The sequence below is a fragment of the Zootoca vivipara genome, chromosome 2 (genome assembly GCF_965207765.1).
Source record: "Zootoca vivipara chromosome 2, rZooViv2.hap1.1, whole genome shotgun sequence".
NCBI classification, from domain to species: Eukaryota; Metazoa; Chordata; class Lepidosauria; order Squamata; family Lacertidae; genus Zootoca; species Zootoca vivipara.
In genome coordinates, this window is record NC_142584.1 from 41,940,629 (window position 1) to 41,967,085 (window position 26,457).

General features: G+C 37.8%; 1 protein-coding gene across 1 annotated transcript in view; it reads right to left on the reverse strand.

Moving 5' to 3' along the window:
- Positions 1-6,842: 6,842 nt before the first annotated feature.
- Positions 6,843-26,457, reverse strand: part of GABRB2 (gamma-aminobutyric acid type A receptor subunit beta2) — a 101,129-nt gene continuing 81,514 nt past the window's right edge. Inside the window, exons 8-11 of the mRNA XM_088661742.1 lie at positions 25,194-25,438; positions 18,530-18,640; positions 12,652-12,702; positions 6,843-8,521 (exon numbers count right to left, since the gene is read on the reverse strand). Of these exons, the coding sequence (XP_088517868.1) occupies positions 8,174-8,521; positions 12,652-12,702; positions 18,530-18,640; positions 25,194-25,438 (755 nt within the window). The 3' untranslated portion in view covers positions 6,843-8,173. The remainder of the gene's footprint in view (positions 8,522-12,651; positions 12,703-18,529; positions 18,641-25,193; positions 25,439-26,457) is intronic.

Genomic DNA, 26,457 nt, shown 5'->3' on the forward strand with positions numbered 1-26,457 from the left:
TTTCCAGTACAATTTGCAGAAGGTGGCTTCTTGTAACGGACAAGCCAGTTTATACCTGGTGCTGGACTTGCCACACTAGACACCCTCTTCCCTTTTAAAATGTGTTGTTTTTATTTTGATTATGTATTTTGTGGTTTTGTATTCTGATTTTATTCTGTGAACCACCTTGAGACCTGTGGGTGTAGGGTGGTATATAAATCCAATAAATAAATAAAATAATATAATAGAAAAATAAAAATTAAATCATGTGCACAAGTGGAAGCATGGAATTTGAAAACATAGCACTGTAGGAAGCCCTGCATGACCATTTGTGGGAAGACCATTTGCCTTCCACTCATGGTTTTTTCTGTTAACTCCCTGAGCTTTTTCTGCATTGTTTTTCTTCTCCTGCTTTCTAGATTTAATGCTCGCGTTTTCTTTGTTAGCATGAAAGTCAAAACCTGCTCAGATATTGCAAATGGGCTATAAGTTAATATGGTATTTAACCTTTTAAATGTGCTTATCCTTCTCTCTCTCTCTCTCTTTTGTCTACCACTAAGTCATTTCACAGTTGAGTTGCAGTAGTCAGCAAATGAACTCATTCACAATATCCACCTGGATATCACTGAAATAAAACCAGCTATGAATACCAACCAGCTATTTCTTCTTCTGCTTTCGTAAAACCTTCTATATTGGGGTGGTGCACAGGGATGTAAGATTTAGGCTGGGTTCTCTGCATGGCATTGTGACTCTTGTCTATTTCCCAACCACTCCCCATGCTTGTCGAGACAGTAAGCTCTTCTGTGCAATGCCTTCTTTCATTGTAAGTGCTCTCATATTTGCACAGATGACATTACGTAAATATTATACACAAAAGTGTACATAAAAATCCACCTCTCGGATCCCCACTTTTGTATGCTAACAGTGCAATCCTACACATTTCTGTTCAGAAGTAAGTCTTGCTGAGTGCAATAGGACTTAACTTTCAAGTAGGTATAGCTTTGCAGCCTGAAAAACTAAAACCAAAGCAGGGCTGTGCATTAGAAGGTGGCTTAGTGTCCAGGGGCTCTCATTGAATTCTATGCAGCAAAACAAATAGGCTGTAAATGGCAACAATATTGAGAGATAAATTGGGTTCATTGGGTACAAATTTAGCTCACAGTCCAATAAAATTATTGGGAACACATCCTTTAATTTTTTTAGTCCTTTAATTTTGCTTCCAGGGCGTTTTGAGATGCATTTTCAAAAAACATGGAAGGTGCTGCGCCGAACAGCCAGAAACTATTTTTTAAAAAAGAAAAGAAAATTAATGCAGCCCTTGGATCACCTTGCAAAATTGGAGGTAGTTGACCAGTGTTCTGGAAAGGTTTTATTGCAGAAGTCTAATCCATCCTCATCCATGCACTGGTGTGGACGGTGCAAACCAGGGATACTGGCTCCAAATTGTGGTGCAGACATAATTCTCTCCCACTGTTCATGGCCCCTTTTTTGCATAGAGAAGGAGAAATGAACTTGCTTGGAAAAAGTATGGTATTGTTCCCACTGATAATAGTATAAGGTCAGTGGCAAAGAAAGCAAGAGAGATTGAGAGTGAATCAAATACTGTAATGAAATCCAAGCTTCAATTGTGCCCCAATTTAAGCTGTAATAAATTCACGAATTGGAGACTATCCTCAAGGTTGCATATAGAGGAAATCCAGCAAGAGAAATGTATGCAATTTGGCCTTTTACATACAGTATAGTCATATTGCCACCACAGGGGAGATTACTTTTATTGTAAACCACCTTGGAAGTAAATTAAAAAATTAAAAAACTGTCTAGTAGCACCTTAGAGACCAACTAAGTTTGTTCTGGGTATAAGCTTTCGTGTGCATGCACACTTCTTCAGATACAAAGTTGATCTATTCTATTCTATCTGAAGAAGTGCGCATGCACATGAAAGTTTATATCCAGAATAAACTTAGTTGGTCTCTAATTTTTTGGATTTAATTTTTTTTAATCTCAACCGTGTCAGACCAACACTGCTACCTACCTGCACCTTGGAAATATTTTATATTGAAAGGCGAGGTATGAGTCAATAATAAAAGCAAATATTCTTTTACATTTTCTTTATTTATATTTTTTAGTTTAAGAATTACACACTAGCCAACATTATTATATATTTACATGCTGAAACTGGCTGTAGTAAGTTTAGATTCAAGAAAATATCTCTTATGTGCTACTCAATTTACAATCATCATTTGACTACCTCCATGATCCCAGAGGTTAGCAGTCCTTTTGAGAAAAACATGAAAATCTGATGCAATGATATCCACTAGTATTTTGCATTTTCTAGCCATTGGAAAATGTGCATTATGTGCATATTAGAAAGGCTACAAGGTCATTAGTAAGGCTGATGATTACTACATTATGAAGTAAATAGTACTAAGTAAAAAAAGAGAGAGAGATAAAGAAGAACGGTGCAAAGACAGTACTAACAGAACCATTTAAACACCCATGCAAATTAAAATGTGAAAACTCAAAACATAGTCAACTTGATAGAATTTTTGGATGTTTTAAATGCCCGTGTTAACTAACTCAAACTGTACAATGAACCTTATATATATTTTCGGGTGAAATTTTCTATAAATGGCATTAACAATGAAAACATATAAAATGCTGATAAACTTGAATTAGATAACTTTTAGAGATGTTTGAAGCAGTAAGAAAATAATTTAAACTAACTCCCCAACTAATATTGAACTGTAGCTAAGGTTGCCACCATTTCAAAATAATAGTAATAACAAATTCATCGTCAGAGCACTTATAGAAATAATTTGAAACATAAGGTATGCGTTGTATATAACCTGCAAAGATAATGAATTCCTATGTATCAATGGATAGAGATGCTATCTGTATAAGCTAAAATACGGTAGTGATTAATTAACATTCCATTTATTCCTCAAAAATTCAGACAAATGTGCATTTTGTTAAACTTTACCTTTGGTGTTAAGCAGTGTCTTGATAGTGTTCCCTTTAAATAAATTTCTAAAATAAGGATTCTTTGGTATGGGGGGGCTGGAGTAGGGCTAGGTTGGTAAGGAAGAGACTACTATACACTGACAAATATGTCTTTCTGAAGACATTTACCTTCATGAAACAATGTCTAGAGGCCTGACCTTCATTTATACTCAAGGGGAATGACGCAATGAGCATGTGGGGTTCTGAGCATGTGGAACTCTAAATGTGCACGACTCTGCTTTGGTGTTTGGTAAGGAGGCACCAGGCCCATGGTAAACTCATTGGTAGGGGACAACCACACAGGCACCAAGCCCACGTACTATAGCATGCACTGTCAATTTGCATTGCACATTGTGCAGACCGCTCGCCTTTTAATTCTCCCATAACTGGAAACATGAGCTTTGTCATGATGGCAAAAAGCCACTATGTTCTAAATGGTAGAGAATTTTTAAAGGAGGTCAGGTCTACTCTCTCTACCCATAGGTATGCTCAGTCAACTACATGACCTCATGTTGCCTGGGGTCTACTTTATAGCATGCTGCACCAGCCCTGTTCTCTCAAGAGCATAGCTTTAGTGCAAGTGAACATCAAAGCACGTCTTTCTGTTGTTGTGTCTACAAAATTCCGCTACGGATCTCCAATCTTAGAAGGAGCACTGCGCCAGCAGTTACTGCCCAGTCTCTTTAGGGTTGGAGAAAGCTGAAATATCAATCACTCTGTATGTGCAGGTATTTACGAGATGCTAATGCAAATAGGGCATGCGCACATGTACATCAGAGCGACTGGATGGGGTGTTAACTGAAAACTCTCCGTCGCTTGATTTCTCTCCTCATTGTGTCAATGATCCAGTTAATGGTCTGTGCATTGACTATTATAAAGTTGCACTCCCCACAGATTTGGGTGTTAAAATTCTTTTCTGGAATCCAAGTCTTATGCAAAAGGGTGTTTAAATTATTCTGCTAGAGAACTGCAAATATTGTACTTGGTTTTTTTTTATAAAAAAAATCACTGAACAATTACTGTTTCTATTGACTGCTCATTTACAGCTTATTTAAATATTTACATGATTTTAGGACACTAACCTAAACCATAAATAGAATCAGCTTTTTGCCTTACATTAAGTACAAATTAGAAGTTAAAAATGTTAAGAAATCTGATAATATTTACACATGTTCGGTTTTAATTATGATTGCTCACTTTGTATGTTCTATGTACAGATAGCAAAATGTGATGACCACTACTTTAAAAGTATTGTACCCTGGCCTTCCTTTTTTTCCATATAAATATGTCATATTTTTTCCTTCCTTCTAGGTATTAGGACTTTTTTTTTTTGAAAGTTACTAGTGGACAATGTTTTCATTTTAAAAAAAGAGAAGAAACAGGCAAGCAATGTGAGAGCTAGTCTACTTTGAGATGCTAGGAGGTACAGTACTATCATAATGTCAAACTGTGAAATGCTTCGTAAGAATTATATGCATTGATCTGCTGATATAGAAATGCCCAGTTACCCTGTATAGTAAGATTTTAATTACATTAATAATTTGCTTTCTCAAAAAAAATATTCACATATCATTTGAATATAGAAAGAAAACTGTTATATTAGCTTATTCCTTTAAAACACCTATGTAAGAGTCTAGCCCAAATCCAGACAACCACAAGAGCTACAGGAGGGAGGATGCCTGCCTGCATATCAAACAGAAAGAAAGAAAGAAAGAAAGAAAGAAAGAAAGAAAGAAAGAAAGAAAGAAAGAAAAAGATAGGGCTCAGCAGCACCGTCTTAGTCTCAGCCCGGATCATCCACCAGGAAGGCAAGAGCAGGCAGTGCTTGCTTTTGACTCAGTGAGCCCTCTTCTCCTTTCCCCATAACTGACTGGCAGTATAAGCATCTCTCCCCCTTCCGTACAGATCATCTCTTAAGTGGGGGACAAGAGCATCAAGACAGAGTCCGTGTGGCCTTTTGCTTACTCCTCATTCCTGTTTCCTTCTCACTGTGCGGATGTGATATAACGGGAGAAACCACAACCCCACAACTCTGCTGGGGTTACAAACAGTTTGAAAGATCTTGGAATTTCACCTCCCCGCCCCCCAAATTCCTTCCGGCAACCTTCCTGCACCTCAATAAAGCAGATCTGTGGGCAGAAAACCCATTTCCATGTGGGTCACTCTCACTGGATTAGGGATGCCTATGTGCATATATCACGTATATTACACGCGCACACAGAGAGGAATATATATACACATATTGGCATACATGTCTATATATCCGTTGTTTGCTTGGATAATGTTTAGTGTTTTGTTTCCTTTGCTTAAATTAACTTTGCTAACTATTAAATTGGAACACAGTTTCAGGTTTGCTTCTTTTTTAAAAACAACAAGAACATTATTTCAGTTGCACTGTTAATGTACATATTACCTTAACTTAAATGGGATTTGTTCCCCAGATATATCTATACTGTATATCTATCTATATATGCACTTGCTCTCATGTTCTCTATGCATTGTGCTTTTGTATCTGGCAGATTCTAAGTCCCATCCCACCCCCGTATTAGAATATAAAAATTCTCAGATGTTTCCTTCAGTGCTATTATTCAAGACTTTTGTTTCCCCCTGGGGATGATAACAGAAAATGTTCAGAATGACATTGCTTGGTTCTTTCTTCCCAGTCATTAAAACTGCAATAATATAGAAACATAACATTCCTTAGGCAAACACAAATATGCTGCATGATTCTTTTAGTTTGGAAAATGCATATTAGACTTACTAGCAGTCATATACAGAACTTATTTACAGAGCATTGATTGCAAAGATATTGTTAAAACTGTGCCGTATTATATAGTGATTTTGCCATAAATTTCACAAAGATGAAGAGAAAACACCTTAATTGCTGGCTAGTATGCATCCTGAAACCTGAAAAGATGGAGTGATTATTATGTGGAAATATAGACCAAACAAAACTGTGAGAGAGTATATTTTAGTTCAATTCAAAGGTAACCACGTATTTAAGTTTGCTTTATGCAACGGTATCATGGCCCCCCACTTTTTAAAAGCTCAATCTAGTCTGTACACCTGTACACAGTATTTTAGAATTAATTAGTTCAGAAACATGGTAGCCTGTCTATTCCTGGAAGCATCTTTTCCTTAATAACAAAAAGGACCTCATGGAGGCGATTGTTTACTTTCTTTGTTATCCCCGTGGGTAGAATTTCATCCTCTCATTGGCAAGGTCAGATAATATTATGGCTTGTACTATAAACTTCCAGATATCTTAAAGTGCAGTACTAGGAGCTGATTTTGTAGTTTTTATTATAGCTGACCTGTTGAACCAATGTGAGAAAAAAAGGGTATTTTCTTTGAAGGCCTATAAATCCCGTGCATTAATTACAAGGCCAATATTTTTCACACTCCTTAAACTTCATTTCTAATAATAATAATAATAATAATAATAATAATAATAATAGGCGTTTGTACAAAGAGAATGAAAATCAGAATAAACCATGAATACAGCATAGCTCAGCTGTCACAAAAGATGTCCTAAGCAAGGGTTGTTTAAAACATGGCCAGTCCAGTTGTGGATGACATCAAAAGGCAGATGATGCCTGGACTTGTGAAGTGCACTCAGCCCCAATGCACATGGAAAAACATGAGTCACGTGATCAGTATTTTTTACAAATACACCGTGATGTTCAAAATTCTCAACAATCAGGTATGAACACTGGGTGCTCAGGTACCCCAATTTTAAAATTCTTTACAGAGGAATCGCTCAAACACTCATAGTGCTACTAAAAAGTCATGTGGAGAAGATACACCAATAAATAAATAAATAAACTCTGCAGAACTGACTGGAAGATTCAACAATACTTAGTGGATTTAACTTTTTGCTTTTATTTTGTCCCATATAATATATGGGACCATATACTAGTATGAATTACTTGCGGAAAAACGGGGACATTTCTATAGTTCATGATTTTGAGAAAAATAATTCAGCCTCTTCCACCAGAAGACGCTCGAAAATCCAGCTATTTAAAATAAATATTTTCCCCCAGTACTCCCTTTAAGTATTGCTTCTAAAAAAAGAAACACTTCTCAAACTGAATGCAATGGAACTGGGTGAGGAAAACAACCCAACTCTTATAAGTTTATAAGCTGTCTTTCTTTTAAAATATATATTGTCTAAACAGCGGACATGATTCTATTCCCTCTATTTGATGTGGAAATGAGATACAAATCAAAGCAGCATCTGAGAATCCATAAGAGAGGTTTATACTAACAAGCAAACTGACACCAATAATTTGTACAGTCTTTACCTGTCCCTTACATTTGAAAACATTTGCCACTGTTTTCTCTCTCCCACAGGGAAGGACAGAGCACCGAGAGAAAGCCACCTATGAAGTCACTTGCTGGCCCACTTACATTTGGCACTTTACACGTAGAATGCTTCTAGACATTATGCTTAATGGCACACTGTAGCACATAGTTGGGAATCTCTCAAACTCTAAGGGTCATTTTCACACAGCATGGTAACCACTGTGCTGCATTAACTCTTTGCGATTTATCTTTCAAGTGAAATGCTTTCAAGTTTCATGCAAACTCCTCACTCACTCACCCAAAACTTCCCTTCTCTACATCAGTAACATCATCTATTTGGGAAACCTCTGATACTCATCCGCATGGTATGACGGTAGGCACTACTTAATTTCAAGTTCATGCATTTGACAGGTAACGCAGGAAGATGGTTTGGATTGCAACTATAACACTTCTCTCCATCCAGGTAATGTTGTGTATGTTCCAGATGTGAAGAGAGGCATGAGAGAGTATCTCATGAAATACATTGCTCTTTGAACTCAGACCTATTTTCTTGCTTCCTCTTTCTGTGCTTAAACTTATGAGTGCTAAAAGGAGGGTGGAAACAACAGAATGAGGAAGTTTCAAATTCTGCCTCCAAATATCAAATGCTATTATATATTTAAAGGTCATGTTGTATACATTTGTACTGTAACTTAAATATTCCACAATTTTGCAAAGAAAACCCAAACGTTACAAAAAAGATTATAGAGTGGGCCAGCAACTAAGGTGTTTTAAAATAACTTTTTTGTCCTGAATAGGTTTTTTTGTTTCCCCTAAGTCCCACATTTGGCTGTACAACCGATTTTGAAGAGAAATCCAGTTCTTGATAGCTGTGTGGCTTTATTTTGTTTTAGTTCACATAGTAAAGCCAATAGACAATATTGAAGAAGGAGAAAACAACAGGGAAGAATATGCGTGACCATCGATCTATGGCATTTACATCAGTCAAGTCAGGGATGTTAATTTTCAACTGAGAAGCACGTCTCCTTAGCCGGCTTTTCTTTTGTGCCACGTGCCGTTCCAGCGCATTGCGGCCAAAGCTGTGTCTTGGTAAGCCAGCCTTCCGGTACTGAATACTTGAGGTATCATAGGCCAGCATAGTGCTTCTGGGGTCCCCAAGGCCTATAACAGCTTCAGAGGCAGCCATCTCATTTTTTATTTCAAGCGTGCTCAACAAAATGTTTTCATGTGGATCCATCTGGAAAACACAAGAGGTTGTCTTAGAGTGTGTAACAAAATGTCAGACTCAGCCAATCATCAAGCAGGCGAGACCCAAGAAGTCCAACTCAATGTTGGGCTACGGAAGTATGCAACTTAAAGCGGCATACATACATTTACTTGTGGGTCCTGTATTTTGAAAGCACAGGCAAATACATTGTATGGCACTGTTTGTAGCCACATGTTTGTCTGGCAGATATCTCAGAAACTTGCGGCACTGCCACTATGCGTTTGCATGAAGTGCTGCACTTTGCTGGCCCAAAAGTTCTGTTCTGACAAGACTTCTCAGCATTTACAATTAGAATGAGCTCAAAAGAATGACGCAGCAATGAGATACACCAGGTATACACTTCATCACAGGCCTTCTGGCTGGATACAGTGTTAAATCCGTTGGGACAATTTTGGAACTCTCATATCACTCCAGTTCAAAATGCATATTTTGATATAAAGATTAGATTCTGTGATCAGAAAGAAAGCTGATGAGCTGTTTTACACCTGCGCTAGGACCTCTTTCAAGCTGCAATGCCCAGGAAAAGGGTGTTCAGTTCATCATGGAACATCTCATCAGAACAGAAGGCTGGCCACGGCATTAGGCTGTACTTCAGAGGCAAGTCTAACCAGGCATTCATTTCAGAGTATAATCACATTAAATCTCAACACTGGTTTTGGAGTGTTATTAGTAACTTTTTAAAAAGTGAGATTATATAGTATACTGTAATAAAAAATGTTAATGCCATGTTGTTTCTGGCATTAACTGTACAAAAGGAAAGTGACAAGAGCTCTCTGTTACTCTGAGGATAGCCTTTCACTATCTGTAATTTTTTCCTCAGAAAAGTTGCCACTTTGCTTGACAGGAGATAAGTACCAATCCTTAATTTTAATAGCTGTTATAAACCATATAAATTTAAATTGATGCTGAATATTATGTTGACACATTTTATAGCAATTCAGTAAATTCTTTACATTTCCATTTGAAAATATTTTGAACCTGCGGGTAAAGGGCAGAACATAAATCGTGTGTGTGTGTGTGTGTGTGTGTGTGTGTGTGTAAAATCTCTGCAAGTTTTCTTGAGATCTGAATAGATAAAGTGATGTGTTTTATTGGGCTGACTTCCAATGGTGGACAGATTCCATTTTCATTACATGAACATATGTATAAATAGCTCAGAATAAACTGCATTTTTAAACTCTTTCACTCTAGCAATTCCTTACATGATTGTGAACTCAAATGTGTCTACAGGATTCTCGCCCCATTTCCCAGGTCCTCACTCACTTTCATTTTGGCAATAGTTCCACTTCAAAAGTGCAGGGCCACTGTTAATTTCTACTGCTAGAGGGCTTGGAGAATTTAAATTCTCGTTTGACGGTATGTATGAATGATTTTTTTCTATGGGGAATATCTATGGCAAGGGTTTCCTCAAACTTTGTTTCTTATAAAATCGTCCCTTCATTTTTTATTCTTCCAAGCATAAGCTAAGGTAAAATGAAGGCAGCTAGATAAGTTTAGGTGGGATATAATACACACAAACAATGATATTCTGAAACTGCTAAAGAGAGACACACATTTAAAGTAGTCTTCCATGACTGTCACTTGCTAGATCAGGAGCTGTGGATGGGCATAAATCAAATGCGCATCCGAGTTTGGATGCTGTATGTCAACACCGCTTTACTTTCAATGTCCATTTATTGATAAGAAATAAATAAATAATATTGCCAGCACGTAAATTTTTATTCACATGCATTTAGGGAGGAGGCTATACTTTCAACCCCCCCCCCCACTGTTGCCTGTTCTTCCTGCAATAATTGTCTGTGCTGCATGCTGTTTGCTGCAGAAAAATTCACACAGCTACTTGAGTATACAGGTTATGTGTGATAGGCACACTACAGGTGAGTACGTGCTCACACATTTGCATTTGTCTGGTAACAACTACAGACAACAGGGACAATATGGATGTACACATGAGCAATGAGTGGTTTGAACACTGCAGCCAAAGCTTTACATCTATATAGAAGGTTTATAGATTATCAGTGAGGATTTATTATTATTATTATTATTATTATTATTATTATTATTATTATTATTATTATTAGATTTAACTGATTTAACTCATTAAACATTTATCATGATGTTATATTGAAAAGTTGTTTTAAATCAAGTATTCTGAAGTAAGCTGAGTACGCTAAATTTGAAGTTGTGCTGCTAAACCCATGTGGGACTTCGCTTCTTAATTTATCAACATTTAGGTTTCAACAGAACAAGGTGTAATTTAGTCAAAGTGATCCAATTTTGCTTTCCTATCAAAATCATCAGTTGGGTATTGTTTGAAACCCCACATAATTTCATTCTGAATACTGTAATTGAAAATCTGTTCTACTGTCACAAAATATGCCTGTTGCATAAGATATGTCTGATCTGGAAGACATTTACGGTGTAGCCTGTAACAAAAGTAACTTAATTCTGATCAGAATGCCTGGAGTAGGTTCTCTACCACTTTCCATCGAAACAAACAGCACATTATTTCTGCAGTCCCATAACAAACATTGTATAAGCATAGCCATTTCATTTTACAAGACATTATTACTACTCCGTCATTGAATTTTGAAGTCAGCCAGCCAATCCCAAACAGGAGTAAACAAGCAGGGGTGAATATTCCGCCCCCACCCTCCAGTGAATGATTGCATATTTCAACATGTATTTCGTGGCATCAAGCTTTATTAAAGAATTCACCATTTCGCAAACAGTAAATTCTTTATAAAGTTTTTAAAAAGATCATTTTAAAGTGAAGGAAGTTAGTCTTGTGACACAAAAACTGCGAAACAAATACGGCATTTTCAATTACATCCAAGGTTAAAGAACAGGAGCACTGGTTAATCTGAACAGCTATACTGGGGGTGGTGGGTAAGTTGGATGGGGTGAGTCACACAAGCAGGGTAGCAAAGCTATTTTAAAGTTTCATTTTCCATTTCCAGTCAGAGTCCAGACCTCAGAAGTTAAGCCAGTCTTCAGCCTTCTACACACTTCAGGTAAAATGGAACTGTCCACTTGGCCAGAGATAAATTTGCTTGAATGTAAAATAGGGGTTGGTGTATTCTGACAAGGTAACTTTACAGAATATTGAGGGTATGAAACACCGAGGGAAAAAAAGTGCCTGGTAATAAATATAAATCAAATTCTCAAATGGCCAGCTTTGGAGTCTTCTATGGCTGCTGCGGAGATGCCATTAACAGTTGCTGCAATGTGAATAACTTGTCACACACCCAAAGAATTTAGGAGAAAAACAGCATATAAGCAATTTAGTATTACTCTTTTTTTTTTGTCAGATATTTTTCTGCTGTTATCAGACACTTGCCTGATAACACCACAGTTTGAGAAGGCTGGAGGTCTCTATACCTTTTCCAAAGAGACATTGGAAATTACTACATAGCTGTAAATTAGTAATGGATGAACCTCCCAATTGATTTATTGTATAGCAGTTAGAAAGTGATTGCACATGTCTTCAGCTTTTCCTTGTTGGAAATTGGTCTACCTTTCATTTCCGAAACAGGGAAATGCACAAGGTTACAATAAAGGATAAAAGGATGAAAAGCAAATTGACCTGATTTTTGGATCTGAAGTGAATTTTTAGGAAGGCAACTGAGAGCACCATTGCAGGTTCACCCATCCCTAATGAAAATGTATGCTTATAACTATATAGAAGCTTACAATACAACAGTGAAACACATTAATTCTGCAGGGCGCCTTTTATCCAGATGGATCCCAAAGCGCTTTACAGATTTTTAGAAAGCGACATCACTTCACCAACAAGTGCAATTACCTCTCAGGCGAAATGGGTTTGGCTATCTAACATCGCCAAACAACGCACTGTATTTTAGTACAGGAAATGAAGAATGCTGTAGCCAATTAAAACTATGCAGTGGGTGGGTGAGTGGTGGGAATGGTTCAGAAGGTAGAAGACAACTTAGAATACAACCAAAACTTGGACAGGATCCTGGCATTAAGATGCCAGTTCTTGCAAAAAGTGCCGTGGGATCTTTAATTGACCACTAATGGTCCAAGATCTCACTAGTAAGTCTCTAAGGATAGAATCATTAGAAAACAATAAAATATACCTTTGTTGAATACATTTCTGGACAATGATATGTGCCAATTATTCTTCTGTCCTGTAAGTTAATAAAATCAAGACCGGTTTCCATAGAGAAAAGGCAGCTGTTAGCTTTCATTAAAAATTAATGTACTATAGGCTATTATCATAAACGATGCACTTTAATTAAAAGCACAGGGCAATCTGAGCCAACAATCAGCAAAAGTATATCCTTGGTTTAGAGGTGCTGTTGTTGTCTTGGCCCTGACATTGTAGACAACACAAATTTGTAATGGAAATGTACAGCCCCCGCACACACAAAAACCTGGTCATTTTTGACCAAGAAAGGAACAATGACATGTAAACATTAGTCAGGAGAGAGGGGAAAAACATGTGGATTTGAAAGGTGGTGGGGGAAGGAAGTCTGGATGCTGATGTGGTTCTTCAGCCACATAACGGGATTCTTGATAGGGCAAGACAGACTTTATGTATAAAAAAATAATAATCCACGGGGCAGGGAAAATAGGTAAACATGTGAAAGCGGGACAAGTAACAAAAATAGAAGATGAATGGTGCAAAATATTTATTTGAACATAATAATCATGGAGGTATCAAACAATCACTTTAAATGATAACATGATTAAGTGATGAAAATAGAATTCGCTGTTGGGCCTAAAATCAGCTTGCAAAATGTAGACCACAGAGCATGGCACATTGCAGACCCTCACAGCTCAAATAGCAGATAGACCTACATGGCAGGTGATTCCCAATATCTAGAAACTCCAAAATGATGGCTCTCTATAGGTGTTGACTCTTTAATACCAGCAGCACACTACGTAATCTAACAAATTATTTAGGTATAAAATAATTATACCTATATAATAAAGTGACAGTTTTAATTTAGTGGTTACATTGGTAGCTTTCTTGCTTTTTTAAAAAAACAGCTTTATTCTTGAGGTACTTCTGTAGTGCACATTTATTATTTACTATCAAACATGCATCAAACTGACACAGTAAAGCATTTCAGCCCTTCAGTTCCATTGCCTGCAAGCAACTCACTTTTAAAACATGGAAAAACAAAGCTGTCAATACGGTCATACTTTTTATTATTATCTATGATTCTGAAATCAAATGGAACAAAGAAAATAATGTGTGAGAGAACTAATGCAACATTGTCAAAATTGGCCCAATTATTGGGTGGATTGTCTTATCCATTCAGCATTTCACCCCTAACAAAGCCCTTCAGTAAAAGATCTGACTGATCATTTCAAATCAGCATGTCTTCCTTACTGTCCTCTGCTCTACTCTTCTTTTCCATGTCTGCCCTTCCCCTTTCTCAATTTAATTAAGACTACTCCTTCTGTCAAAACCTTCTGCTTTCTTTTCCATGCTACCTTCTCAATTCATTTTCTTTACCTGTGCTTTATAGTCTTATTCTAAACCTACTGCACTAGGCCGTTTAGCCTGTGATTTGCCTGTGCTCGACATGGATTGCTCAGTCAATGGCAGTCAAGAGAACCTTAGGATCAAAGCAGTTCAGTCAAGGGCAGCAAACGACTCTTTAGTTTGCTTTCCTTGTTGTTCTACAACAGCCAGTCCTTCCAGCTACTCTACAGCTATCACAACAATATAGATTATTGGGCCTCTCATCTTGTGCCCTTGCCTCATTTTAAGATTAATTAATTTTCTGAGAAATTGTTTCATAGTTGATGTACAATTTACTATATAATTTTAACAACATCTGAAATAAAACTGACTGAAATTAGATCTGCATTCACAAATGTGCACCAATAGCTAAAGGTAAAGGGACCCCTGACCATTTGGTCCAGTCATGACCGACTCATCTCGCATTATTGGCCGAGGGAGCTGGCATACAGCTTCCAGGTCATGTGGCCAGCATGACAAAGCTGCTTCTGGCGAACCAGAGCAGCACACGGAAACACCGTTTACCTTCCCGCTGTAGTGGTACCTATTCATATACTTGCACTTTGACATGCTTTCAAACTGCTAGGTGGGCAGGCGCTGGGACTGAGCAACGGGAGCTCACCCCATCGTGGGGATTCGAACTGCCAACCTTCTGATCGGCAAGCCCTAGGCTCTGTGGTTTAACCCACAGCGCCACCTGCACACCCAATAGATGTGTGTAATTGAAACCCACTATTTGCCCAAATGATACCACTGCTTTTGTTGAAGCATTATGCAGTTGTACTTTTCTATACTGTCTGAACTGCTACATTTAAACAATCTATTTGTGATAGCTGTATCGGAATGTATTCTCTATAAAAAGATCTTGAACAACAGCAACAACAAAAAAGTAGTTTCTGAGAATTTTTCTGTCATGGCGAGAGCTAATTATTTAGCTCTCTGAAAGAATTGGAAGGCAGGCTTTCAGATTATGTAAGATAACTGATGTATCTTAAACTAGCAGAAGCTGGATACACACTGTCCTTGTGCAAATTAAAGATGGCATTCTGAGATTGCTGCTATGGACAGAGAGCTTTACACAGCTGACTTGACCTTTTTTCTGATGTCACCAGGAATAGCACTACAGACTGTATGGAGAAGCTACCTTGTGACCTTTTCTGTAAGAGGCCACAGGCAAAGTCTGCTGCCACCACTGCCTCACATTCCCTTCAAAGCAAATTCTTACATAATGCTAATGGAGAGATGGAAAACAATGGCGTGTTCACTGCTGGTTTATAGAAAATTCTTACACAACAGCAATGCATAGTTATAAGTAGTTGCTTTTGGGCACTTTCTTTAAGAAAAATACAAATTCAATGTGGAAAATATGGATCAAAGTAGTCATTTATTGAAGACTGCTTTAATTTTGGCAACTCTCTAAACCTGCAAAGTATGCAGTATTGATTTTGACCACATTCTAAACCAGAGCTGGCTAACCGATAGCCCTGCAGATATTGTTGGACAACAATGGCCATTATCCCTGACGGTTGGCCATGTTTGTTGAAGCTGATAGGAGCTGGAGTCTAACAGCATCTGGAGGGTTACAGGTTCTCCATCCCTGTTTTGAACTGTAGCTGAACCATAAATATTTACATGGTGGAAAGTCATGTATACTTAAGCATATCAAAGCTTCACGGTATCCTAAACAGTAGGAATAACTCAAGATAAAGGCAAACACTTAGCAGGATTCAACTAATGAGTGCTGCAGCAGGAACTCTGTGCAAGGACTTCCTCTAGCACAATGGGGTCCCCCCCCTCCAAATGGAATTGGTTCTGGAGGGGTTTACTTTCCCAATACTCAATTTTTAAAGGCACTGGGATGTCAAAGGAAATGGAATTTCCTTTACGAATTCCCCATCCCTGTCATTCAGTTTGCCACCTGCCACTGATATAGCACCATCATACAAATACATCTGCACTTGTTGCACATTTTCATTGACATATTTGTGGAAACTGTAATGAGTAGACCAGCTCTAGGCTACAATTATTTCAAATTCATTTGAATTTTTTGTTGTCATCGTGGGAGTGCAAAAGGGATGCAAACTTTATAGGTAGCTGGAGATTTAGTACTGAGCAGAAGTGGTTCTATCTCCTTTGTTGGCAGGAAATAGGTAGCCTTTATACTGCAATTCTCTTTCTACTTTCTCGTGGACCTATGAACTACTGAATAACACTGACAGCTGAAATGGGAGGCAAGAGCAACACACAAAAAAGTCTCCCACCATGTTCTTCAATCCTACCTTCACTAGTAAACTAAAACACAGTGCTGGCTAAAACCCCTCAGGCTTGCTCTTTCTTAATTATGCCCCTCTCCCACCTCTTATTCTGGTTAGAGAAATTTAACAAAATGACCTGGAACTGGTTGCCGGAGATGGAGACACTTTTCAAACAACATAGAAATACAAAAGGAGAACACATAATACTAAATAAAAACAGAAACAAACTGATAACCCGCCCCCCACCCCACAAAAACATTTAAAAGGACATATACAGTGGTACCTCGGTTTACGAACTTAATCCGTTCTGGAACTTTCTTAAACTGAAACTGTTCTGAAACCAAGGCGTGCTTTCCCTAATGAGGCCTCCCGCTGCCGGTGCCCTTCCACCATTTGGATTCCGTTCTTAGACTGAGGTAAAGTTCGCAAACCGGGAGACTACTTCTGGTTTTGTGGAGTTCGTAAACCGAATTGTTCGTAAAGAGGACTGTTCTTAAACTGAGGTACCACTGTAATGTTAATCATCCAAAGGCCTGGTTAAAGAGAAACTGGCACCTAGCACCTAAAGATATGTAATGAAGGCACCAGGTCAGCCTTAGTTGGTTGTTTCTTGGTGTTGGTCAAGGAACAGGCTTCCAAGTTTCCAAGCATGCTGTCCGTAGATATGTGACATAATACAGAGACTACTGAGCCAAAGTTTATCCTTATATGCAGAGTACTCTTAAACCACAGCCAACATGTCCACATAATATACCTCATCTAAAAGTGCAGATGCTGGCCACATCAATTCAGACTACATTTTGAAGAGAGGTTTGCCTCATAGAATCAATAATGGAAGTTTTATTAACATATATTGAAATGATTTCATTGTCAAAGGAAGTGATTTCTATATGAATGTTTCTACAAAATAGCAGATCCTATTTGTGTATTATTGGACAATGGTATTAAAAGTTTAGGCAAAAAAAAGAAGAGTTTATAAGTGAATAGACTAGAAAAACAAATAAATCTCAGGCAGTAAACTAAAAAAGAAGTTTGCTAGTAGCAAAGGCCGTCGAACTTTTTCAACTTTGGCAACCAGAAAGATCATGTGCAAATCTGTACAATTCTGTAAAAGAATTGAATGCTGGCGCAGAATTCTAGGCTCCCTTCTTCTACTAAATACTGCTTAGTAAAACTCCTTCATTCTCACGTAAATACTGTTGCTTACTAGGCTGTTATAAATTACTACTGCTGTTATTATTGTAGCATCTTCATACAAGATTATAAGAGCATGCAAGGTGCATCAAACAGGTTAGAGCAGTAGCAAGAGAGAAGAGATCCCCAAAGAGGAAACAAGGGAAGCTCAGAATGTTAAATCTCAGATAGGCATAAGTCCCAAAGAAGCTATCCAGAAAAAAATGGCAATGGTAAGAAGTTATTGATAAATGATTTACATACTCTGCATGGAAAATGAAGAGAAAAAATATTGCTCACTGAAGGAAACAGAGTTGCACAATACCTGGAACAAAGCAAATCCAAGATGGTATGATATCCAAGCAGTGTGATAGCAGTTTTATGGATTAAGATTTCAAGTTGGCTTTAAGTGTGAATGTGTCTTTTTTTTTTTAGCTAATAAGCCACAAATGGAAGAACAAAGGTCAACCTCAGAATATTGGGAAATAGATTACACAAAACAAGTAACTGCTTACACACACATATATACACACATACACAGAGAGTCTCATACAAATCAAAGACAAACTGAAACACATCCCAAAAGAAACTTTTCAACTTTCAGGCACTCCTCAATGAATCTGTGAAAAACTAATGAAGGCGCAAATAATCTAGAAGGAGCCACAGTTCCCACTAAAATTAGGAATAAGTTAAAATCGTGACTCCATACTAGAACCTTAGCAGTCAACTCCGTAATAATAAAACAAATGGAGTATGTGGTATATTCACAAAGGGCTAGATCAACATGGTTTTAAGCTAAACCCACTGAATTAATTCATAAATTGTCATTGCAACACAGATTATTTATATAAAAATTCTTTTGTTGCTTTTCTACTATAAAAGAATTCAAAGTGACTTACAATGTAATGGATGATGAGAAAACAGTGGATATTTTATCTGGGTTTTAGTAAAGCATTTCATACAGCACTATACAATATCTTATGGTTAGAAAGCCAACATAAGATGTCTTGGACAATTAGTACAATCAAATGGATCAAAAACTGGCTATCTAACCGTATTAAGAGAGTAATCGTAACTGGCAGTCCATCTAGATGGGGAGAGATTTCCAGTGGGATCCAGGGATCGCAATTCGGTCCCATTTTGTTTTATATCTTTATAAAAGATCTGGAAGACAAAGTAGAGAATATGCTAAATAAGTCTTTTGGCTTCTACTAATTAGGGAATGGTGAGCAGAGCTAGAACTAACATAGTAGTTGCAAAATAACTCTAAATACTTCTTTGAAATTGGATGATAGATTTACAGACCATATTCTAAATTAAATGTGAGACAGAAGATAACAGAACACAGGGAGCTTCACAGAAGAAAACAATAGTAGGCTTTGCTAGTCATGCCTTTGTCAAATATCCAAAATGATTTAAGCCTTTTGGACTCAAATGCATCATATATATCTTAAAAAGCCAAAGACATTGTCACATGGAATGGCAGAAGAGGAAACGATCTCACGTGGAGGTAAATTAAAAGAGCTAAGAGGATAGAGAGCTTGATGAAAGTAAAGAGAATAAGGAATAACATGACAGTCAACTGCAGGAGATTCAGTCAGAAGTAGAGGTGTAAGTGCAATTAAAGCCATTAAAACCATTTGATCTGACAAAACAAGCATTATGGTAGTCACTATCTTCCCAGGCTGAATGTGCAGTGTCAGCACTGAACAAATTAGACATTTAGAACATAACAAAAAAGGAATTCATGAAAAATCAATGGAAGAGGGGCTTCAATGGAGCTGAAGCAGCTTTGGACCAAGATTTAATGTGTAAAATATAATATAATTGATCTATGAATGCATGCTTTCTTGGTAAATGGCTGTGAAATCACCACATGGGCAAACCCTTATGTTTCTTTTGCTAGCAAAACTGAATTAAAGGAAGAATTGAGATGCAGAGTCGAATACATAGACACAAAGCTCACATACTTATAGCATGGATACCCAAAAAAGAAAAAAAAAGGAGATACTTGGTAAAAACAGAATGTGAATATGAAACAGAACAAACAGATTTCACAGTGTATTTGATTCATGGGCAAACCTTTGAGCCCTAAACTCCACCCTGGAATGCTAAAAACCTGACAATGGCACTTGGGTAAACATCAAGCAGCTGCATTCAGGACAATAGACAAAAGGTAGAAAGGTGCATGTCTGAGGGTTGTCAATTACTAGGACAGGAGCAACAGGACACAATCTATTAGATTTTGCTCCTGTGCTGGCAATCATTATGTTGAGTAGATTGCTTTCTGTTTTTTGTCCAGAGCTGGAACTTTAGGGACTGACTGTGGTTATAAAAATTAAATAACAAAAATATTTTGGAGACACTGTTGAGAGGATCCACAGCATCAATTCAGATAGGCTTATCTGGAATGACATTAGGCCAAAACTTGACTGACTTAGCAATCTATTCTGTGTCGCGCTAAGGGCTTCTTGTCTGCCTGTGCATTTTAAAGGGCTTATGTTTGTATTTGGTCTGCTTTTTTTTAGCAATTGTCTTTTAGATTTTATCAGTTTAATGGGTTATAATTTACTTCTGGTATTTTTTTGGTGTTATTGTTACACAGCACCCTGGGTTTCATTGGTATGGAAGGTGAATTAGAAACACTAACAATAAAGTAATCAATAAAACCTGAGACTGATACCCTTCTTTATAATTTTTAAGAGCTCGAGAACACCCCTTTGGCATGCACAGTTCATTTCCTCTCCTATTTGATTTCCTCTTCCTTTTCCTTTGTCCATAGCTCCCATGCCAACCATGGTTACACTTGAAATTGATATTTGAAACCATAAATCAGGCATTCCAGCTGCACCCCCATCCTTATCGTTGTTGCCCTATTTGTGATGGCAGTGGTGAAGTCTCCTGTACTCATGGAGGCTTCTGAGCATTTTGAAAACCAACAAAACGAGGGTTCCAAAACATGAAGGAACCTCCACAGATACAGGTCTCCCTGACCTGTGGCAGACAGCCACTGAGGAACATTTAGAGCAGTGTTTCTCAACCAGTGTGCCTCCAGATGTTTTGGGACTACAACTCCCATCATTCCTGACCACTGGTCTTGCTAGGTAGGGATGATGGGAGTTGTAGTCCCAAAACATCTGGAGGCACACTGGTTGGGAAACACTGATTTAGAGGACGATGAGGAGGAGGATGAACAGGCAGAACTAGTATTGCTTGTGGACATTGCTCCCTCCTCACATGTTGACCTAAGCCTTAGTGCTGTTTACAGTACTGAAAAGAGAAGGGTTGGGAAAATTCAAGCCAGATGGAGGAGATAGATTAGGTGGGCCCTTCAGGATTTCGGGAAATTTTTACTTGCACAAAGCTACACACAAAGGATGTTGAAAGAATAAATGAAGCTATGCTGCTGTTGTTTCCAAGAAGGGTTTTCTGAAGAGTGAGAATTGTGACCTCTTAAAAAATAAGCAATGTTGCAGGTTACCTTTTATGAAACATCAGACAACTATAGTAGCACCACAAAACCTGATACAGTGGTGCCTCGCTAGATGAATTTAATTCGTTCCATGGGTCTTTTCTTATAACGAAAAATTCGTCTAGCGAATCCCATAGGAATACATTGAATTTTTTTTTGCCCATAGGAACGCATTAATTGAATTTCAATGCATTCCTATGGGAAACCGCGATTTGCTAGATGAATTTTTTGTAAAATGAATTTGTCTAGTGAGGCAACCTCCGCTAGAAAAAACCTTTCGTTGAGCGGAAATTTCGTTAAGCAGGGCATTGGTTAAGCGAGGCACCACTGTCCTTTGATTTTAAAAAAAATCACAGCAGTTTTGTCGTGCCCACTGGAGGAAAACTTGGTTGAGCCTAAAATCTTGGAGATAAAGTTCTGAACCCCTTTTCCTTTGGCACCTGAAACTTCACACTGACTTCCATGGGCCTCTGGAAGCAGTGACAAGAAGGCATCGATGTTAAAAGATCCTTAGTGGATCCCAGTTTGCCTGCAGGCTCAATTCAAAATATTGGTCTTGGTCATTAAAGCCCTAAGCCTTATACCTGGATATTTCAAAGTTCCACCTTTTACAATGGTAACTAAACAACTGGTCCAGATCTTCCCTAGAAGCCCTCCTCTGAGTGCCCCTGCAAGGGGCCAATGAAGAGATGGCCTTCTCTGTCACAGCACTCAAATTGTGGAACTACTGCCCTACGTATGCTCATTTCGCACCGTCCATGTTTCATTTTGTGTCCCGGGTGGTCTGTTCTGTGCTCATGAACCTTGACAGCCCTATTCTCTTTTTATACACCATCTCCTGTTATTATTTATTCATGCTTCTATCTTCATTGGATATCTTGTTGTACTATAATTCACCCCAAGTCTAATTTACAAAAGGTAGAAATATATTAAATAAGCAAGTAAGTAGTATCCATTAGCCACAGTCTAAAAGGAGACCCCTAGGCACAGAGAAAGGAACCATATATGGAAATGGAGTTCCCCTCCCTCTTCTCTGGAAAGCTGATACATATAGAGTATCATTGAGAAAACCTTCGTATAGATCAAGCCTTTGCATGAAAATGTAATATTTGAAATGGTTCTATGGGTGAATGGCTTCCACATTTCCCCAAATAAAACTTGAAATTATAATTTTGGCAGCAAATATTTAATATCCAAAAATTAATCATTTTTTGCCAATCATTTTTATTGATTTTCCAATTTTAACCCAATTACACAAATTAATTCCAAATTAATACAATTTTGTTTAAGAGGTTTCCCACACTCCGTTCTTGATGCGTCCTTATGATCTAATATTACTGCATTTCATATTCTTATTTACTTCTAGCACAATCCATATTACAAATTATCACATAGTCAACACCTGCACTCTTGATTATTTCTATTCATTTTATTATATTATTTAACTTTTAAAAAACTTCAAGTGAGGAACACTTAGCTTTTCTTTTCTTTTTCAAGCTGCATGCGCCAAAAATAAATTCTTAACCCACCTTTTATTCACTGGTTTCCTTTGCAAGCACCCCCCTTCAGGCATTCTTGGCATGTTTTATTATTTGAAATGTTGAAAAAAAGATTTTAAACACAGACATGTACATGCCAATACAGTTTTTGTGTGTGTATGTGTTATATAAACTGTTTTTGAGCACCACTATGAAAAGATAATATAAGGCTACTGTGATGGTTGTTTCCTGTTTTTATGCAGTGTACCTATGTTTATTTGCAACTAAAAGTCAAGCAAAATTACCATAGTACCATTATTGTAACAAGCTGCAGGTAGGGAACAGGGAAATGAAGAGTTGTATCCACAAAGTACCTCCCACCCACAATAATTTCTGCTTGCATAACAGACCCCTCCCTTCCTCTTCTCTCCCTGTGCTCCTCTTTCCCAATCTGCTTGGGAGAGTTGAGGGAAATCCCAAAACAGATTTGGAAGCATGCACTGGGAGAGAAGAGGGAGGGGATATTCCACTCCATGAGGGGAAGTCTTTGCATAAAGGGGAAAAAAACAACAGCTAGAAACAAACCAAAACGTCTAGCCCAGAACTGTGTGAATCCAACAGTTATTATCTTTTTCTCCCTCAGTTTTCACATTTGAGAAAATACGACATGGAATTTGGATTTTTTAAAAAAATGTATATATACACAATTTCCCATGAAATATTTCAAGTTTTCCATTTATACAATTTTATAAATAAATCCATGCCATATTTGCTGAAATGATGCTTTTGCTGACATAAAAATGTAAGTATACATATATTTATTCTGTATTTTCTGTCAAGTTTATACCCCCTTTTGGATCTCTTATAGAGTATCACACAACTTTCAAGCACGTCGTAGTTTAGCCATCATTTTGGATTGTTCCTCTGAGGAACAGCTGGAAAACTCATGAATTTTTTAAAGTCTTCAAACCTTGTGCCTGACAGATGACAGCAAAGCCTAGAGTGAATACAATCCATCTTGTAAATCAAGCTTCAGAAAGAGGAAAATGCCACTGAGTGACAGTGTCTCTAAAGCCCAAGGCATTCAAGGGCTTTCCAGATGATTTTGGGTTTTTGTTTTGTTTTTGCATAATAAATAAGTGTACAGCTGTGAATTGGTTGCTCAGGCAGTGGAATTTGCTACCAAGGAGTGTGGTGGAGTCTCCTTCTTTGGAGGTCTTTAAGCAAAGGCTTGACAGGCATATGTCAAGAATGTTTTGATGGTGTTTCCTGCTTGGCAGGGGGTGGGACTGGATGGCCCTTGTAGGGCCGTCTCAAGCATGTCAGGTGCCCTGGCGCCATGGTGCGGAGATCGCTCTGGCGTCCCTGCGCCACCCAACCTACCCCTAGAGCCGGCCCTGGGCCCTTGTGGTCTCTTTCAACTCTATGATTTCATGATTCTATGATTCAATGATCCAGGCATTTATGGATCTTCTTCCAATGTAGGAATATTGCATTTTTTACCACTGCACAACACCATGTTAAATGGGAAAAAGTTATTTCCTCCAGCTGCTACGCTCTTGTGTTAGATTTTAACAAGCTAGAGAATTCATGCTATGTAGAACCATGAGGGTCTGTTTAGAAGAATGATCAGCGACACTTTCTAGAAAGAATTTGCAAGACCAGTTATTATAAGCTTGTGACACTTTTGATGTGTTTAATGCTTTTAGTAGTGCTGTGCATCTTATTAGACTGTTTTACTATTAAAATGCCATTTTATTGTGGCATTTATTAAATGTTTATTACTATTGTATTTTACCGACAACTGCCCACTATACAAAACAACAACAGCAAATAAATATTTGCTGGGGGTGAGGGTGGGATGCAAGCACATTAAAATTTCAAACAGAAAAAAGTGAATACTAAAAAAGTTGTCTAAACATTAATGCCCCCACCATCTCATGAAACTTTTGCATTGCTTTGATTTTTTTTTTAAAAAAGGTATCACAGACATGGACTATTTGTTTATTTTGGGTGGATATAAAATCTTTTCTAAAGATCCACTAATGGATGTGGAGAAGTCTGTTTTAGCAGATTTCCCTTCTCCTCTTCAGCCCCTGGAAAATATGTTCAGGGGGTGGGGTGTGTGTATGTGTGTGTGTGTGTGTGTGTGTGTGTGTGTGTGTGTGTGTGTAGAACAGTGTGGAAAGTGTCGTGGGCAACTGTAAAGGTAGCAGGCAAAAACTGCCCCTTCTGTGAGCAAAGGCCTCCTCTAGATCATATACCCTTCTATAAAAGCACTTCTTCAGTCTATCTACTGCATCCCTGTATGTCTTTGAACATTGTGTGTTTATGTCCAGAGCACAGACACACAAACCCTAATTTATTTTTTCCATGGCATATGGGATATCTTATTCCTTCCATCATGCTACATCTTCATCCATTATGTAAAGTTGGAAGTATCATATTATGAACATTGGCTTGGGGCATAGCTGCCAAGTTATCCCTTTTTTAAAGGGATTTTCCCTTATGCTGAATAGGCTTCCTCGCGAGAAAAGGGAAAACTTGGCAGCTATGGCTTGGGGTTAGGTTCAAGCTTATTTAGTAAGACTATAAAGTGTTTTGTTTTGCTTTTTTGCTTTGCTTAGTGTTTTTTTTATAAAAAAAATCATCTGGAAAGGCTGTATGGTGAAAGCCAAGATGGCCCATAAAAAAGCTCTGTTTGAAAGAAAATGAATTGTCTAATGCTGTAACTGTAAGAGGCTAATCATGTTCCATTGGAACTTACCTTATTGACATCCATTCGTAATTTCTCATTGTTAGCACTGGCAGCTTTTTCGGCTGCTTTCTTCTGGCGTTGTGGTCCCCTGCCAAAGAAGATGTAGTTGACTAATGCATACTCCAGTAGGGCCATGAACACGAAGACAAAGCATCCCATCAGATACATGTCAATGGCTTTCACGTAGGGGATTTTGGGCAGAGTTTCTCGGAGATGAGTGTTGATGGTTGTCATTGTCAGCACCGTGGTGATTCCTGGGGGGAAGCATGAAAAAAATTCAAAATAGTATGTGTGTATAGATATAGATATTGGGGGGGGGAGTTCACTCTAGAGAAGCACTAGAAGAAATATTTTCCATATTTGGTGATGCTTATTAATGAACAAAAAAAACACATTGAATTTTATGAATTCTCAAAGTCAACACCATGGAAATATTTCCATCTGTGTATCACACAGGACATAAAGTGCACCTTTTTCTTCAGTGTCCTGGTTTTACTTAATATTTTCTTACATGTTGTCTTCTGGTTTGAATTCTCAGAAAAATCCTTCTTGAAGACCTTGGGTATATGTTAGCTTGAATCAAGGGAACAGTAGAGAATGCATTCAACCTTCTTTAGGTAATGTTTCTTCTTAAGAAACTTGAAGAGGCTTAAGTTTAAATTTGCATTAGAGTTGGATCCTTACCTGGGATGCAAGGTTCAGCAAACTCAAAAGGCTTGCTAATGTAAACTAATTTTAAAAGAAAAAAATTCCTTCAGTAGCACCTTAAAGACCAACTAAGTTTTTATTTTGGTATGAGCTTTCGTGTGCATGCACACTTCTTCAGATACGAACACGAAAGCTCATACCAAAATAAAAACTTAGTTGGTCTTTAAGGTGCTACTGAAGGAATTTTTTTATTTTACTTCGATCCAGACCAACACGGCTACCTACCTGTAATTTTAAAAGGCCAGCTATATTAGTTTGTAGCAGCAAAGCAACATTTGTTGTAGCTGCTCATTTATTGGATTACTGAGCCAGGAGGTTAAAAAGATTTGTTTGCACTATCAGTTTTGTTGGAATGGCAAAGCAAAAACTCTTTGAACCTCTGATTTGTGTATAACTGTTGGGTGAATGAATCACAAGTTGAAAGAAAACAAACAAACAAACAAACCATGGCAAGGCCAGTGTCTCATGAGCTGTTCCTATTCTGCCTTCGGACACAATCTAGAGTCATCATTCACAGGCCCACATAAAAGCAAAGTGACTTGTCAAATTTTCTGTCAGGGACAAG